At 35.3% G+C, this 14429-nt stretch overlaps 1 protein-coding gene across 3 annotated transcripts; it reads left to right on the top strand.

Moving 5' to 3' along the window:
* Nucleotides 1–2761: 2761 nt before the first annotated feature.
* Nucleotides 2762–13772, top strand: LOC141648156 (uncharacterized). Of its 3 annotated transcripts, none has more exons than XR_012545944.1 (19): nucleotides 2762–3053; nucleotides 3504–3566; nucleotides 5218–5311; nucleotides 5431–5542; nucleotides 5840–5878; nucleotides 6644–6727; nucleotides 6821–6882; nucleotides 7694–7796; nucleotides 7895–8077; nucleotides 9656–9724; nucleotides 10281–10337; nucleotides 10420–10593; nucleotides 11139–11216; nucleotides 11301–11411; nucleotides 11828–11898; nucleotides 12341–12559; nucleotides 12683–12776; nucleotides 13143–13628; nucleotides 13705–13772. XR_012545944.1 is itself a non-coding variant. In XM_074456640.1 (18 exons), exons 2-18 carry the CDS (start codon nucleotides 3506–3508, stop codon nucleotides 13455–13457), a joined length of 1926 nt encoding a protein of 641 aa, XP_074312741.1. In that variant the 5' UTR covers nucleotides 2762–3053; nucleotides 3504–3505; the 3' UTR covers nucleotides 13458–13680. The 3 variants fall into 3 exon arrangements, 1 of the variants encoding a protein (XP_074312741.1); XR_012545945.1 differs by having other exon boundaries at nucleotides 5434–5542; XM_074456640.1 differs by lacking the exon at nucleotides 13705–13772 and having other exon boundaries at nucleotides 13143–13680.
* Nucleotides 13773–14429: the final 657 nt, after the last annotated feature.

Below are 14429 nucleotides of genomic sequence, written 5' to 3' on the forward strand. Positions count from 1 at the left end.
GTTAATTATAACTCATTCTCATTTCCAAAACCAAAAACTAACTTATAATCAACTATTTCGACATCTCATTACTAGTCTAAAGAACATCATTTACCGCTAATTCAACTTATTTCCTCACCAAATTCAACCATATAACAATTCACGCCATTTACCTTAAATTCAACTTGATTTCGTTTGAAGGTGTGTCCAAATACCATGGACACGGCTCAAAATACCATGGACACGTGTCGGACACGTGCCCAAATAAAAGATGAAAGTTAGACACGGCTTTACAAGTGTCCGACACGTTTTGACGTGTGTCCGACGAGTGTCGTGTCCGACACGGGTGTCGTCTCCGACACGGGTGTCCGACACGGGAACGCCGATTAGGAGGAGTGTCCGTGCAACCTAGGGTAATATTGATAGAGAATTCTAGGTACTGAGGGGTCGTTTGGTTCGTTAAGGGAATTAAAGTTCCAAGGAAATAAGAGTTCCCATGATTTTGTAAATCACATGAAATGGAAGAATGTTGTTTGGTTGGAATGCGGGAAGTTAATTACACAGGAATTTACACTTACCTAGGGGGGCTTAGGTAAGCAACTTCCCACATCATGGAGGAATTGGAGTTCCTATGGAACTTCAATTCATGTGATTTGGGGCAAACAAATAACTCTCCCATTTTACAAATCCCATAAATTGCAATTCATGTGTTTTAAAATGGGTAACCAAACGACTCCTGAATAGCTAAAATTGGTATAGTTGGCAAATATTGAATGTAATTTGCTGCTCTTTTTTTATTCCTACTATGCTTGGACATGTTCACAAAAAGGTTGATTACAAAGTAAACGTAATGTATTTAATGACTAGAAGTCTAGAAGTATCTATCGCTTAAAATCGTCCAAATTAACAAAGTTTTGTTAAAATAAAGAAATGTTATAAGGACCAAAAGAGGAAATAAATTCTTGATATATGCATTAAATGTATTGGTTAATGTGTAATTTAATTCTTAATTTCTAAGTTAATACCCAAATTAGAAGGTATTTAATGCTTAAATACAACCCACTGGGTTGTATTTAGCATTACCCTTAAACTAAATACAATTACGAGCTAGATGAAAAGTTTATTTAGTAAGCAAACATAATTGAAAAAATACCCATAAATTATTAATTATTTTTTGGTGTATATCATTCAGTTTAATCCAGGTTGGAGTCAAGTAAGAACATTAGAAGAAAAGTTATTTCTCATGAATCTTTAACCTAGAACTTAAACTCGAATCTTCTAATTAAGCTAAAACAACCGCTTACTAATCATGAAGATGAGAACCCATAAAAAAAATTAGGGTGCTGATTTTCGCAGTACATATTTTACTCAACGCAGTACACATTTGACAATTATACCCCTTTCATTTTTTCTTCCCATTTCCTTCTCTAGCTTCTCTCTAATAATATTCTCTCTAATTACAAATCTTCATCTAATTTCAAACCTCCTTTTCCTTCTAGTTTCATAAACTTACTACTCATGCAATTGTCATCGACCTACGTTGAGGGATTCATCGGCCAACTAAGTATTACGGAGTACTAAAGAGTAGATTAATTCGTGTGTCTTTGCATTGAGTACTACGGGGGAAGATTATGTTTGCATCCTGTGTATGTATGTACTACTAATTTGCTATATTGATTAGGCTTTTCAATGTACGTAATACGTTACCAACACATCCGAACCCTCACTCAACCACCTAATTCTCCCACCACCGTACCGTGGCTTCAACGATCATTCTCAGGTCACCGACGGATTACCGTCAAACTACACCGGTGACGCCATAAACCACCACCATACCATACAAATTATCCCTAAATTAATTTAGACATTTACCCTAATTAAAAAAGAACAAAATTATAAGGAAGACTTAATTTAATTATTAATATAGGATTAAAGAATTGATTGAATAAATGTAATCATTCATAATTGAAATTTTTTAAAGAGGTTGAAGAAGATTAAGGTTTCAATAAGAGAGAAAGGGTGGAGGGAATTAGGTTTGATTTCATTTAGTTAAGGGTAACAAATGGAAAATTTGGTGTAAAAAGTATTGAAATGAGTAAAAATCGTACTGCGAAAATAAATTACGAAAAATTATTGATTAAGGAGTATGAAATGTGTTGAAATCCTTTGTTCCACTTTTGTGTCTAATCTCATGTCTTATTATCTTTATCTTACGACATATCACCACTCATATAATAAAAATGGTTATTTTCATTACGTTAATGATGCGTGACAAGGAGGAATAATGAGACATAAAATACTCCCTCCTATTCTACATAAACTTCCCTCTTTCCTTTTTCATCTATTCACAATACCTTCCCTATTTCCTTATTTAGAAAAGTTTTATACTTATTTTAATCACCCTACCCCACAACAATACCACACCTCACCCCACAATAATACTTATTTTAATCAACTTACCCCACAACAATACTTATTTTAATCAACTCACCCACAATAATACCCCACAATACATTTCCTCTCTCCAATTACCTAACCCCACTACAATACTTTGCCTTATTTTAATCACCCTCCTTAATTCTAGTGACCCCCATGAATAGGGAGGTTTATCTAGAATAGGAGGGAGTAAGTTAGAACACCAAATAAAACAGAGAATCCGCTCTCATATGAGAGACCCTTTTGAGGAGGTCCAAGGGGTAATTATAGTGGTAGCCCAATAACTAGTCCGTATATTTTACTAACTAATCGTCTCATTAACAGATAAGCAAACAAAGTAGATGCTGTCCTCTCTGTCGCAATATGTTTCGCAAACATTCAAAGATATACTCAATTACTCAGCAATTCAATCAATTGCATTGCATACCCTAATTCCCAAATCCCTCAAATCACCTTCTCATTTTTTATAATCTCTCTCTACTTTGACTCCCTAATTAAAGTCTTACATCAACTAATCATCTCTTAATTATCTTCTCTTCATTCAAAAATCAACTGGTTGATGAACACACAGAGCCAAGTTTTTGATTGAATTTTGAACAATTCTGCTAACTGATACACAAAATTCAGCATTTTTGTAGGTGGGTTTTTGTTCTTTCATCTGGGTTTTCTCTATTTTTGTACTTATTTGTTGTATGCTTATGATCCCTCCCCAAAATCACTAGTTCTTATATGAGACGGTCTCACCATAAGTTTATCGTAACACCTCTGTATTGTATACTATGTCTCACATTGTCTTAATGTGAGATGACGGTCTTTCAGGAGACTTACTCCTCCCAAATAAGCTTTTATAATAATTGCTGGGTTTTCTTCAATTAGACGATAATTGATGATATTACTAGTATGGTGCGTTGATTGAGTGCAAGGAATCTCCTTTTTATCGGGTTTTAATGTTAAGTATAATCAGGCTTTGTTCATTGAATTTGAATGTGGTGCGGTATGAATTGTGATACTGTGTAATCAGCAAGTTTTTGTTATAAGGGTGTTTGAATTTTGAATAATTTTGAGGAATAAGTGTTTGACCTTTACAGATATGGATGAGAGTTCGGGAGAGAACGAGTCGTTGCATGCCCGAATTCAGCAGCTAGAGCAAGGTTTGTTGCTTATTTTTTGGTTTTAGCTTTGTGTCGGGATTTTCAGATTATGTTTCAGCCAACTTAATGTCTAAGGAAATTTCGTTAACTTGCTTAATTCGTTGTTTTTTGCTTGGAATTTGAGGATGAAATCGATTTCAACATTTTAGTTAGGTGTATGTTTTTGTTTTGTTGAAGTGTATCTGTGTATGTGTATAACCGTATGCTAGATTAATGTTTTGGTACTCAGATAAGATGTCAATTGCTGATCTTTAGCTATAGTATCGATTACATGAATTTGCTGGGAATATATGTCATATATAGGACTATGATCGTTTCAGAGGAGATATGAAATCATTCTTGATGTCTACATTTTACAATAGGTATTCAATTTTCATTTTTAGTGAGCAAAAAGGCTTACCAAGCTACCTGAACATATTATTATCGTGAAGTGGCAGTCATCTGATGCAGTTCTCAACAAAATTTTCACTAAGGGTCATCTAGAAATAGTTTTCTTTAGGCTGTTTACACAAAGATACGATTCTATGAAGAATTACAAGAGTAGGATTGCGTAAATCTGACACCCCCTACCCCATCATCTGCTGAAGGCCTGAGTCAATGAGGTAATGTCGTCAGTGATGTTGCTGACAATCCTGACATGGTACATGGCAAAAAATGAGCGTAAGTAGGAGACTTCTAGCACATATAATTTTCCTTCACGAGTGAGATTATACCCATAAGACCAGAAAAAAAACCGGAACAGCTAGCATCCAAAGCCAGATAACTTAGGCTGAAAGTACAATATTGATGTGGAAGAGAAATATACCTCTTTAATCTATACTAGTTTAGAACCCGTGCAATAAATGCACGGTATATATAATTTTTTTGCTTTTAATAAGATATTTAAATAATAGTGGTATCTCATTAATTGTTCATTTTTCTCGCTATTGTATTTTGTTTTGAGAAAAAAATATTAAACTAAAAATTAATCCAAGATAATTGAGTAATGTGCTTAAATGTATTTAAAAATAATAATTTACACAAAGCTAATCATTCCAATTTATAACTTCTCTCAATTTTTTTTTTATCATGAAAGTAATAAAAATGATTTATACTTTTGTTTATACGTAATATGAGTCAAGTCATTCTCAAATAATAGCATCAATAAAAGATTTAGCATTTTATAATTTTATATTATTTATATTTTAATTAAAAGATTATAGTTTAGACTTTAGTGAAAATTATATAATTTGATGAAAATATTTATTTTAATTAAAAGATAATAATATTGAAAAACATTATAATTATTACTTTATTTATTGATTGAATACATTTAAATTATTAATAGTTTCCTTATTTAAAAAGATGCTTTTTGGAGGGAAAATTTGTGAATTACCTGTTCTTTTAGTAGATAGGGGATTCGGCAGTGAAGTGGTTCCTAAAGATTATAATTAGTCTTGGTAGGTCTTGACCTTTCAGATTTAAAGTTGGCGGGAAATCTGTGCAATAACCCCTGACATTTATCAGCTACATCATTTGTCTGCTTTAATTTCGTTTTTGTACAAGCCCAAACAAGTGAATGTAGTTCAACCTTCCCTCCTCTCTAAAATGAGCACTGATGTGAATATCTAACGTTTTACACTTAAATTGCTCGTATTATTGTTACTGGTAGAGCGAGATGAGCTACAGAAAGACATTGAGAAATTATGTATGGAGAAAGCTGGTCCCAGTTATATCAGCCTCGCCACTCAAACATATTTCCGAAGGTATTTATATCCTGTAAGCCATGCCATTTTGTCTGATAATGTGCTTTTGGGTTAGTTGGGAGTTAGCCAAGGACTGTGAGATAGTAGTATATGATAAGGATTCCTTTATATTAATTTAGCAGGACAGCTGGGTTAGAGCAAGAGGTTGAAAACTTAAAGAACAAGTTGGCCGGCTATGTCAAACAAAATTCAGATATCAAGGACGAGCTTTCTGAGGCAAAGAGGATTAAGGTGAATTGTATCATGCAATATAATTTGTAGTTGTATTGTCTCTGGTTTTATTTTTCTTTTTTGGAATATCAAAGCATATTGAATTTATATCTTGTTTTGGGCTAAGGATGTTGCAGCTTTCAAGGGTGTCCTCTTAACTTCTTTCAAAGAATTTGTTCCTTGTGTTATTTTCTGTTTCTGATAGCATATGTCCTCGTTTGCTAACTTTAGTTAACATAATTCTATTTTTTTCACTTGGGAAAACTTCTAAACCCAATTTTTAACATTATCTGTCTAATACGCATGTTCTTTTGCCAGACTCATTTGGATCAGCTACATAAATTGGAGGTCTCGAAGGTACCCCTCTTTCCACATTCTTTTTTTCTTCGGTCAAAGCCATGTCTTTGATGTGTGTGATCCATAAAAAGGGCCTTGTTCACACCATGAGGATAGAACATCCACCTCATAATCCCAAAGGAGGTTCCACCAAAAAGTAATTGACATTGAGAGGTGTAAGTATTTGGTATACAACAACGACAACAACAACCACCTTTTGCAACCAAATTTATTAACAATAACATCACCCTTCTTCCGCAAACGCTCCTAAAAACTGTTTCACACATAACCGGTTGTGTAAAATGTGTGCAACCTTAATGTTGTCTTGCTAACAGAAGTACACTGTTTTCGAATGAACCAAAATAAAAAATATGTCGAGAACTGCATTGAATGATTGCTACTTCACATTAAGAAGCCTATCCAATTTAATGAGTCATTTTTGCTGTATATCATCATAATACAGAACAAAAGAAAAATTATATTTTGGCTCCCTTGGAAATGGAAAGGTTAGTATTTGGTTTACAAAGTGGTCAAATCTCTTTCTTTCGTCAATGTGGAACACTCACATTTGGGAAATATATCATAATAGAGCCTATAGAGATTTTACTATAAGACATGGCATATTTCTAGTTTTAATCCGTCTGCATTTATCTCTAAGCCAGTTAATTAGTCCCTCTCCTTAGTTTAAAAGCTAATATGGTTATATCAAGAACCGTAAGTTGTTGCTGAGTACTGGACGTGTAATGCGATTATTGGCTGCTCTAAAATAGTTTCACCAATTTGCAGAACGTGGAGGTAGTTAAGCAGCTTGAGTATCTGCGTGCAGAAATTACTAAGGCTTTTTCTGATCGTGATCATGCGGTAATGGAGGTAAGTGAGCTTTACTTCTCTGTATTTCCTTGTATGCTTCTTGTTATTCTTTTATATGTTCTGAATATCGAAACTGATGTCTGGTTCACGCAGGCTGAGAAGGCTAAAGAGAGCGAAGAACTTATGTGTCAGCGTTTGGACGACGCTGAGACAAGGTATGCCTCAATGGGATTACATTTGACAATATTAACTATAAACTATGGAGTATGGACATGGTCTCCTATAACTCCGACACTAGAGGGCGTGACTAGAATAAAAGTACCTAATTTGTCTTCGCTTTACATTATGTAAAAACATTAAAGGCCTGAAAGAAATTATTCCAGAAATATTTTCAAATTGTGATGCTGTACTGAACTGGCCAAAGTAATGGTCTCGGATGAGAAATAGTACCCGGTGGTTATGATGTGGTGTAATTTTGCTGATTGTTTGCGTTCCCCAGTATATGGTATGGGTAAACAGAGATGGTTGCTTTTGTTCAAGGATTTATCTTTTTCAATTTGGGTATTGCGTTATAAATTTTATCGCTTTAGTCGATAACTGACATTTTTGTCTTTAATTTGTAGTGGAATCATCACAAGTTTTGTTCTTTTTCAATTTGGGTATTGCTGTAGTATATGATTTACCTGTAACCTACGTTACTCTGACTTGGCTGTAAGTGTCGGACACAAAACAGCGTAGGATAGGTTATTTCCCCGCAAAGTTTCCTATACTTTGGTCTCATATAAAGTGTCAGACAATATAAGTGTTGGACATGCGACCAAAGTGAAGTGTCAGAGTAACATAACATGTAACAGCTTCTCTACACTTCTATACCTAAGATTGCAAATATGCTTGTAGTAACCCTTCGTACAGAACCTCAATTAAGGCATCGCCGCATTGCGCTGTGTTGGCTTTGTGTGTTATTTTAGATTTCATTTAAAAAATGTTCTTTGAGGAGCTGGTCATTTTTCTCTCATCCATAACCAGTTTACAAGAACTTCGTGCCGGGACCACTGAGACAGAAGAGCTAGTAATGGATTTGCGAACGAAGATAGAAAAACAAGATCAGGAAATAGAAAATTGTAAAAAGGTTGTAATTCTTTGTCCTGCTTAACTGAAAGTTTGATCAGCTTGCAATAGTGGTTTTGTGCAATAAATTCGTGTTATTTGTAATGTTTTTGTACATAGGTTATAGATATGTTCTACAACATAAGACAGCATGCTTATAGAGGGGGTGATGATGAAGAAAGTGGGCTGAGTGATTTGCTTGAGGATGTTTCCTTGCATGATAAATGTGCCAGCCTTTATGATGATTCGACGGAATGCTGGAGTTTCAATGTTCATCAGAGATCTGCCTCTACTAACTATGTAGTGAGTTTTGATTTTGCTTGCACATTTTAACATGATAGCTTGCGCTGTAGTACCTCTGCTGAGTTGAAAGTTGAGGCATAGAGATGTATGTGTTGTCTAGCTAGAATATGCTAATCATAGAGATTCAGAAGACCTTCAAGTATTTTTGTCGTTCTGTGCCCAGTCCATGAGTATTATCAATGCTGTAAGATAACTCTGGCAATATTTCAACTTTGGTCCTCGATTTTGACTTCTTTTATCTTCCTATACCAGTTTACTTCATAAAGCAACATGAGAATATACGTTCCTACCTGGAGATATTAGTATCCTTCCACTAATATTAGGTCTTTAGTATCAGCTTGTGTTTAAGTTCTGTTTCAAGTTCATTACCTTCCTTCCACCGAAATATTTCGACCCGTTAGGTATGCCGTATACTATGTGGGTTATCCAGATCAAATCACCTTTTTTACCATCTTCAGAATAGGGTATAAATATTTGAAATTTTGTTATCTAGCTCTTCTTTTGTGCATGGGGGTCACCCCTTGGCGTCTTTTTATAAAAAGAGGGTAATCTCTATGGTGTCCTTTAACTTATATTGTTTTTTACTCATAAAAATGCTTTGCAGATGGAATTTGTAGCATCTTTACTCTCTAAATGTTATCTAGTGTAGGTCATGTCTAATGTATTAGATGAACCATCTCAACCAAAACCTTAAGGTGATGGTTGAGGCCCAACTATTATAATTATCCCTATTACGCTCCCTCACTCAAATGCCCATTGGGCTTGAAGAGTGGTTAGTTGTGCACCGGCTCCCCCATACCGTGTGCTGGAATTCCACTTCGAGAGTTTTTGAGGAGTTTTGAGGTTGCCAGGATTCGAACCCGAGACTTTTGGCCACACTGGCTCTGATACCATATTAGATGAACCATCTCAACCAAAACCTTAAGGTGATGGTTGAGGCCCAACTATTATAATTATTCCTATTATAATGGACTCCTAAGAGTCTCATCCTATCTCTTAATATCACTAAATTGCCTTAGAATTTATAGCACCCTTTGATGACATAATAGAGTCCCAACACGCCTTTCTACTTACCAATGTAAAATATTCTGCTAATGATAATTCAATAATGGTGCGTCAAAGTTTACCGCATCTGGCAAGATAGGGAGTGAGATGTATACAGCCTCAACTTGTGTTGAATCTTATTGGAAATGGAGATAACTATACTCCTCTATTGTGGCCAAAAGGTCAGTTACTTGATCTGTATCTATGCGATACTATCGGGCTCTGTTTGTCTGAATAGGAGACCATTGTGCTTTTCCTGATTGTCTTTAGGACTCAAACCAGCCATGCTGACTATGAGATATTTATAGATCTCCCGTGATCTAGCCATAGGTAGGACACTTGAGAGAATCAAGTAATGTTGTTTTACAACTTGTACTATGAACTTCTTTGGTTGTGTATTGGTACCTAAAGTAACAGTATGATTGATATATTTTCGAAATTGGTACTTCCTACTTTAGACAATGGTTAGGTTTATATTTGGTGATCTATTTTACTTATTTACATTCCTATAGTCATAAGCTCTTTCTCAGACAGGCTGCTTTGCATGAAGAGGTTGAAACTTTACGGGGCTCAATTGGTGATCTACAACACAAGCTACAAATGGTAATATAAGAGTTTTAATATTCAAACGTTGTTAATTCACTTTTTATAATTTTAACGGGAATTTGCCAAACTCATAATTCGTTGATGTGAATAATGATGGAATAAAGTAAAATGGCTCATTCAATTGGCTGCACGTCTTTTATTTACAAAGTAATCATCATTCAGTTCAATCTTCATATCGGGTCATTCGCAAACAATCTCCTTGTGTTGTTAACAGTGGGTAAGGTTGTTTACATCCCCCTCCCCCAGGGTCAAAAACTTCAACTTCTTGAATGAATTGAAAAAAAAAAAAATATCATTGATATTATGTGGGAATTTCGTTTTCTATTACTCTTAGATTATTTTTGGTACGTGCCTTCCATAGTACCATGTCCGATTGTCCGCCATATTTGATTGAACTTTGTAAAAATGCATCTTTTTGTCCAAAGAGTGCTAGATCATCGCAGGTCTCTTTATACTTCAAGATTGAAAAATTTGCTTACTGATCTCTCTATATTTCCGCTTTTCTTTATTGAATGTTTTAACACTAATTGTTTATATTTGCTGTGTTGATAAGGGGTGGGAAATTGAAAAGCACCTAAAGAATAGGATTAGCATTCTGGAGCAGAAGAAAGTAAGAAATTCAGCATCTTCAAACTTTAAATTAATCAATTTTTATCACTATTGCATTATTTATAAGGTGGCCCTCAAACCAGATTCTGTCAGACAGAGATATAATTGATGGAATATCATCATTACGTGAATACCATAATCAACAAAGGGTTCAAATTGTGGAACTACTTAGCAATGAACGATCCTTCCAACAATCAGTTGTTAACAGCATTGAGCAAGAGGTTGGGAAGTTGTATAGAGATACTCCAGCTATTGAGGTTTGTTTGCTAATCGTTATCTGCTGTATGTATTTTGAAATGCTTTATTCTCAATAAGCCCTTCTCAATTATTAGAATTAATGGAGACTTCAGATAGCTTAGGTAGTAAAGTCCTTTCGGAGCTATATTCATGACTTGAGCTCAAAAACTGTGAGCATCAAAACTTCCCTTACGGCTTCCTTTGAAACTCGATAAGTTATTAGAAGCAATAAGTAGGCTTTTAACAGAAACTGTTTAACTTGAAGCCATGGCCCCACACAAAAAACTCAGAAATTTGACAGAGCAAGTTTAGTGAACACATGTCTGATATTTTATTCCATTATCCCTTTTAGTTTTTACTACTTAAGGGTCATGTAATCCGAGCTCCTAGATTATTCCAACTTTTGTAAGGAACTGGTGGCAGCCTTCTTGATATATGTAACCTCGTTTGATGTTTTGTATGAGAAAGGTGCCTTGTTGGCAATCGTGAATCAGCTTGTTCTAAGTAGTACTCTGCACTTTCAAAGTTATCCTGTGTGAAACATTGTAATATGTATTATTTGCAGGAAACCAGTTCTAGCACGCCTACAATTGCTCAAGGGACTGAGTCTTCTGAAACTCTGGCGCGGGCATTGCATGAGAAAGTACTTGCTATCTGTATACCTCGTATTCATTTTCTGGGTTTTGCATTATTGTCTCTTGACATCATCTTGAATTCTTGATCATAGGTATCAGCTTTGATACTTCTGTCACAGCAAGAAGAAAGACACATTTTGGAAGAAAACGTTCATAATGCTGTTCAAGAAACAGTTGATGAGCTGCAGAGGAATCTGAAACTTGTAAATTCTCTTTCCCTTCTCTAAAACTTGGTTAATATGTACATAATTGGCCGAAAACACTGTGCTATGTTGTTGATAGTATATAAGTCCTCTCAAGTGAAGGGTTGGAAAGAGAGAGTCGTATTCGGAATCTGTTTGAGACTTTGAGTTGTACGATAAATCATATAATGTCCAATGATTGGGAAATTTTGGTGATTTGTTTTGCGCGCACTATAAATTTGCAATTCATTAGCATGTGTTCGTTGATGTTTTGTCAATGTAAGGGGCAAGTCTATAATGAATACGGAGTATATGATATGGTGCTCGTGACTTCCTGTGTCAGATGCATTCTTCACTAGCTAGAAACTGTTAATATATTTACTGTTAATCCAGTAGCTATTAGTTATGAGTATTTAACTTGCGTGCTGTCCTTTCAGGCAACTGAGGAAAAGGTGAAGGCTCTCTTGGAACTGGCAGAGGTTAAACAGCAATATCAGCAATTATTAGAGTATGATCTTTCAACATCGCCTTTATTATCTCTATATAATCACAAATACATTTGACCCAACCCCTGTTAATAATATATCTCACAATTTCTATATGTTAGATGGTCTCTCAGGAGACTAACTTGGAAAAAGAATGATCAGCCGATAGCGAATTTTTGATAAAAAGAACATTATAATGTTCAAGGGTGATATACTGCTTGCATTTGATAGATTAGGTGTTGACTGCTGGTTTTATTTGCTAGTAAAAGCACAACTTCACGTCCTCTTCTATTTATAGTTTTCTCGTCTTCCATCTAAGTTTTGCAGGGCATGTTTGCAATTTGCATACGAGTATTATTTACTGTTCATGGCTCGCAATAATCACGTGTACTTCGAAGCTTTTAGTCTTTTTGCGTTTTCGACGTATCCATATATTTATTTAGCACTCATTTTTCATACTCCCAGGAAGACCAAGGGTCCACAAGCAAACCTTCCGGCAGATTCTGGTGACAGAAGAATTGTTGGTCTTGGAAGAGATGGAAAGCTTACAAATTTGTTAAAAAGAACTTCCTTAAGGCGGTGGCTTGGTACAGGGGAAACTAGTACATCTTTAGTCCAACACAAATTGGAATCTGAAGCGTTTCCAAACAACCAAGGATCTAATCACAACATAGACAATGCAAGGTCAACTGCTAAATTTTCTTATGGCTGATAATATTTTGCTGTTCAATCTTCATCAACAGTATAATAATTCCCTTAAAATCTTTGGCCCTTAATCCTCTATTTCTCTCAAAATTTGACTTGCAGATTGCGGATCGAATATGTCACTCTGAAGGATAGCATACTTAGTTTGGAGCGCTTGACATCTGATATTCGTAAACTTCGACACTCTCTTATACAGGTGACTCTCGAAACGTTTTCAGTTTAGATGTGCCACAATCCTCCTCACTTTCAAGAAAGTTGTTTTCTTAAGAGATGAGAGATGGTCTCAGACATTAAAAGTGTGAGACTTCCCTACGAAAACGAAAAAAGTGCGAGACTGCTTATTTTTTATGAGGTAGTGTATCAAACAATTAAAAGAACTTTCTATATAGAGGGTTACCAGAAGTTTCTGTGGCAGTGTCTCATTTGTTAACTTTAGAATTCAGTTTCGATGTGCCTTCCACAATTTCTCATGTGAGCGTCTCATAAATGAGATAGTTATTCAAGTTGTAGATGGTCAGAATAAACGGTTGGTCTTACATTACTAATTTGCTTAAATTTATAGGTAAATGTGGCGTATTCATCAAAAGGCTTTCCTACCGGCACCCAGAGGCAGGTGGATGATACAATTAGGGAAGCAGAAATGTTGAAGATTGCCCTCAGCAGCGCCTTACCTCTTAGTTGGTCAGGAGAGGGCGGAGTATCGCCTAATAACAACGTAACAGATGAGGATTCTGATGCTGAGAAAATCGATCCTGTGTCTGCTGCAGGACTCGAAATGGCAGAGCTACTTATACTGGCAGCTCAGATACTGAAAGAAAAGAAGATCAAAAAAGAACGCAAAATTAAGCTACTGACCACTTCGGAAAGCCACGAATAGCTCTCAGAATCTCCGATCAAATGTGTATCTTAGTTTCAAACTAGTTTACACCCAGGCAAACTGACATTCTTTTGTTTTGTATAGTAATGGCTTTCTGTCATTTTTGTGTTTTTCGTTTGCTGGTTTAAGGTCAAGTCCCCAGTAAATACATTTTGGAAAGGGCACTAGTAGGTATGTTGTGAAAACTAGTTTTATACACAAATTTATAATCTTTTCATGCTGAGGTATTTTGTATGATCACAAGTAGCTATGTTGTGGCATACCATAAAACTAGTTTTATACACAAACTAGTTTCTCGGGACAGTTTTGTAAGTATGCAACCGGTGTTATTCAGGAATTAATTGCAAATAGTAGTCTAATTCATGAGAACTTAGACCCTGTTCTTTTAGACTTAAAGTCACTTAATTTAAGTTCACTTCAGATCCTATAAATTCAATTCTGTTTAGATCTTATACGTCACTTAATTTAAGTTCAATTTAGGTCCTCTAAGTTCAGTTCGTATAAGTTCAGTTCAGTTTAGATCAGATAAGTTTCAGTCCAAGTTCAGTTCAGTTTAGATCAGATAAGTTTCAGTCCAAAAGAATATGGTCTTAATGGGAAATTATAACGAAAAAGTGAAAACTGCGCACGCTGAGCATAACCTACAAACTTCAGGGTTACAATGAGCATAAACTTAAAAAGTTTGATGAAAAAATGGCAAATTTCCAGTAGCACGGGAAAATTCCAATTTTTTTAAATCACAATCAATACTCCCCCTTCCCTCTACTGTAATACGAGTAAGCGTGCGCTTCGTTAGATAAAGAAAATCATTTAATACAAAACATATGCATCTATGACATCACACAGGCTCACACTATGATAGTGACTAGTGAGACAATCTCCTAATTTTTTATGAAAATCACAAGCCTTGTGCCAAAGCTGCAAATTCTGACATGCTGGTTGCCTACTTGCCTATAGCTTCCTTATTAGAAG

This window comes from Silene latifolia, chromosome 3, assembly GCF_048544455.1.
Source record: "Silene latifolia isolate original U9 population chromosome 3, ASM4854445v1, whole genome shotgun sequence".
In the NCBI taxonomy this organism is placed as follows: Eukaryota; Viridiplantae; Streptophyta; class Magnoliopsida; order Caryophyllales; family Caryophyllaceae; genus Silene; species Silene latifolia.

What these genes read in the sequence shown, in the direction of transcription:
- LOC141648156 (XM_074456640.1), top strand. Translation starts at nt 3,506, where the DNA reads ATGGATGAGAGTTCGGGAGAGAACGAGTCGTTGCATGCCCGAATTCAG. An exon ending in GTGATCATGCGGTAATGGAG is followed by an intron (nt 6,728 to 6,820) that starts GTAAGTGAGCTT and finishes TGGTTCACGCAG; the next exon opens with GCTGAGAAGGCTAAAGAGAG. An exon ending in CACAACATAGACAATGCAAG is followed by an intron (nt 12,560 to 12,682) that starts GTCAACTGCTAA and finishes TTTGACTTGCAG; the next exon opens with ATTGCGGATCGAATATGTCA.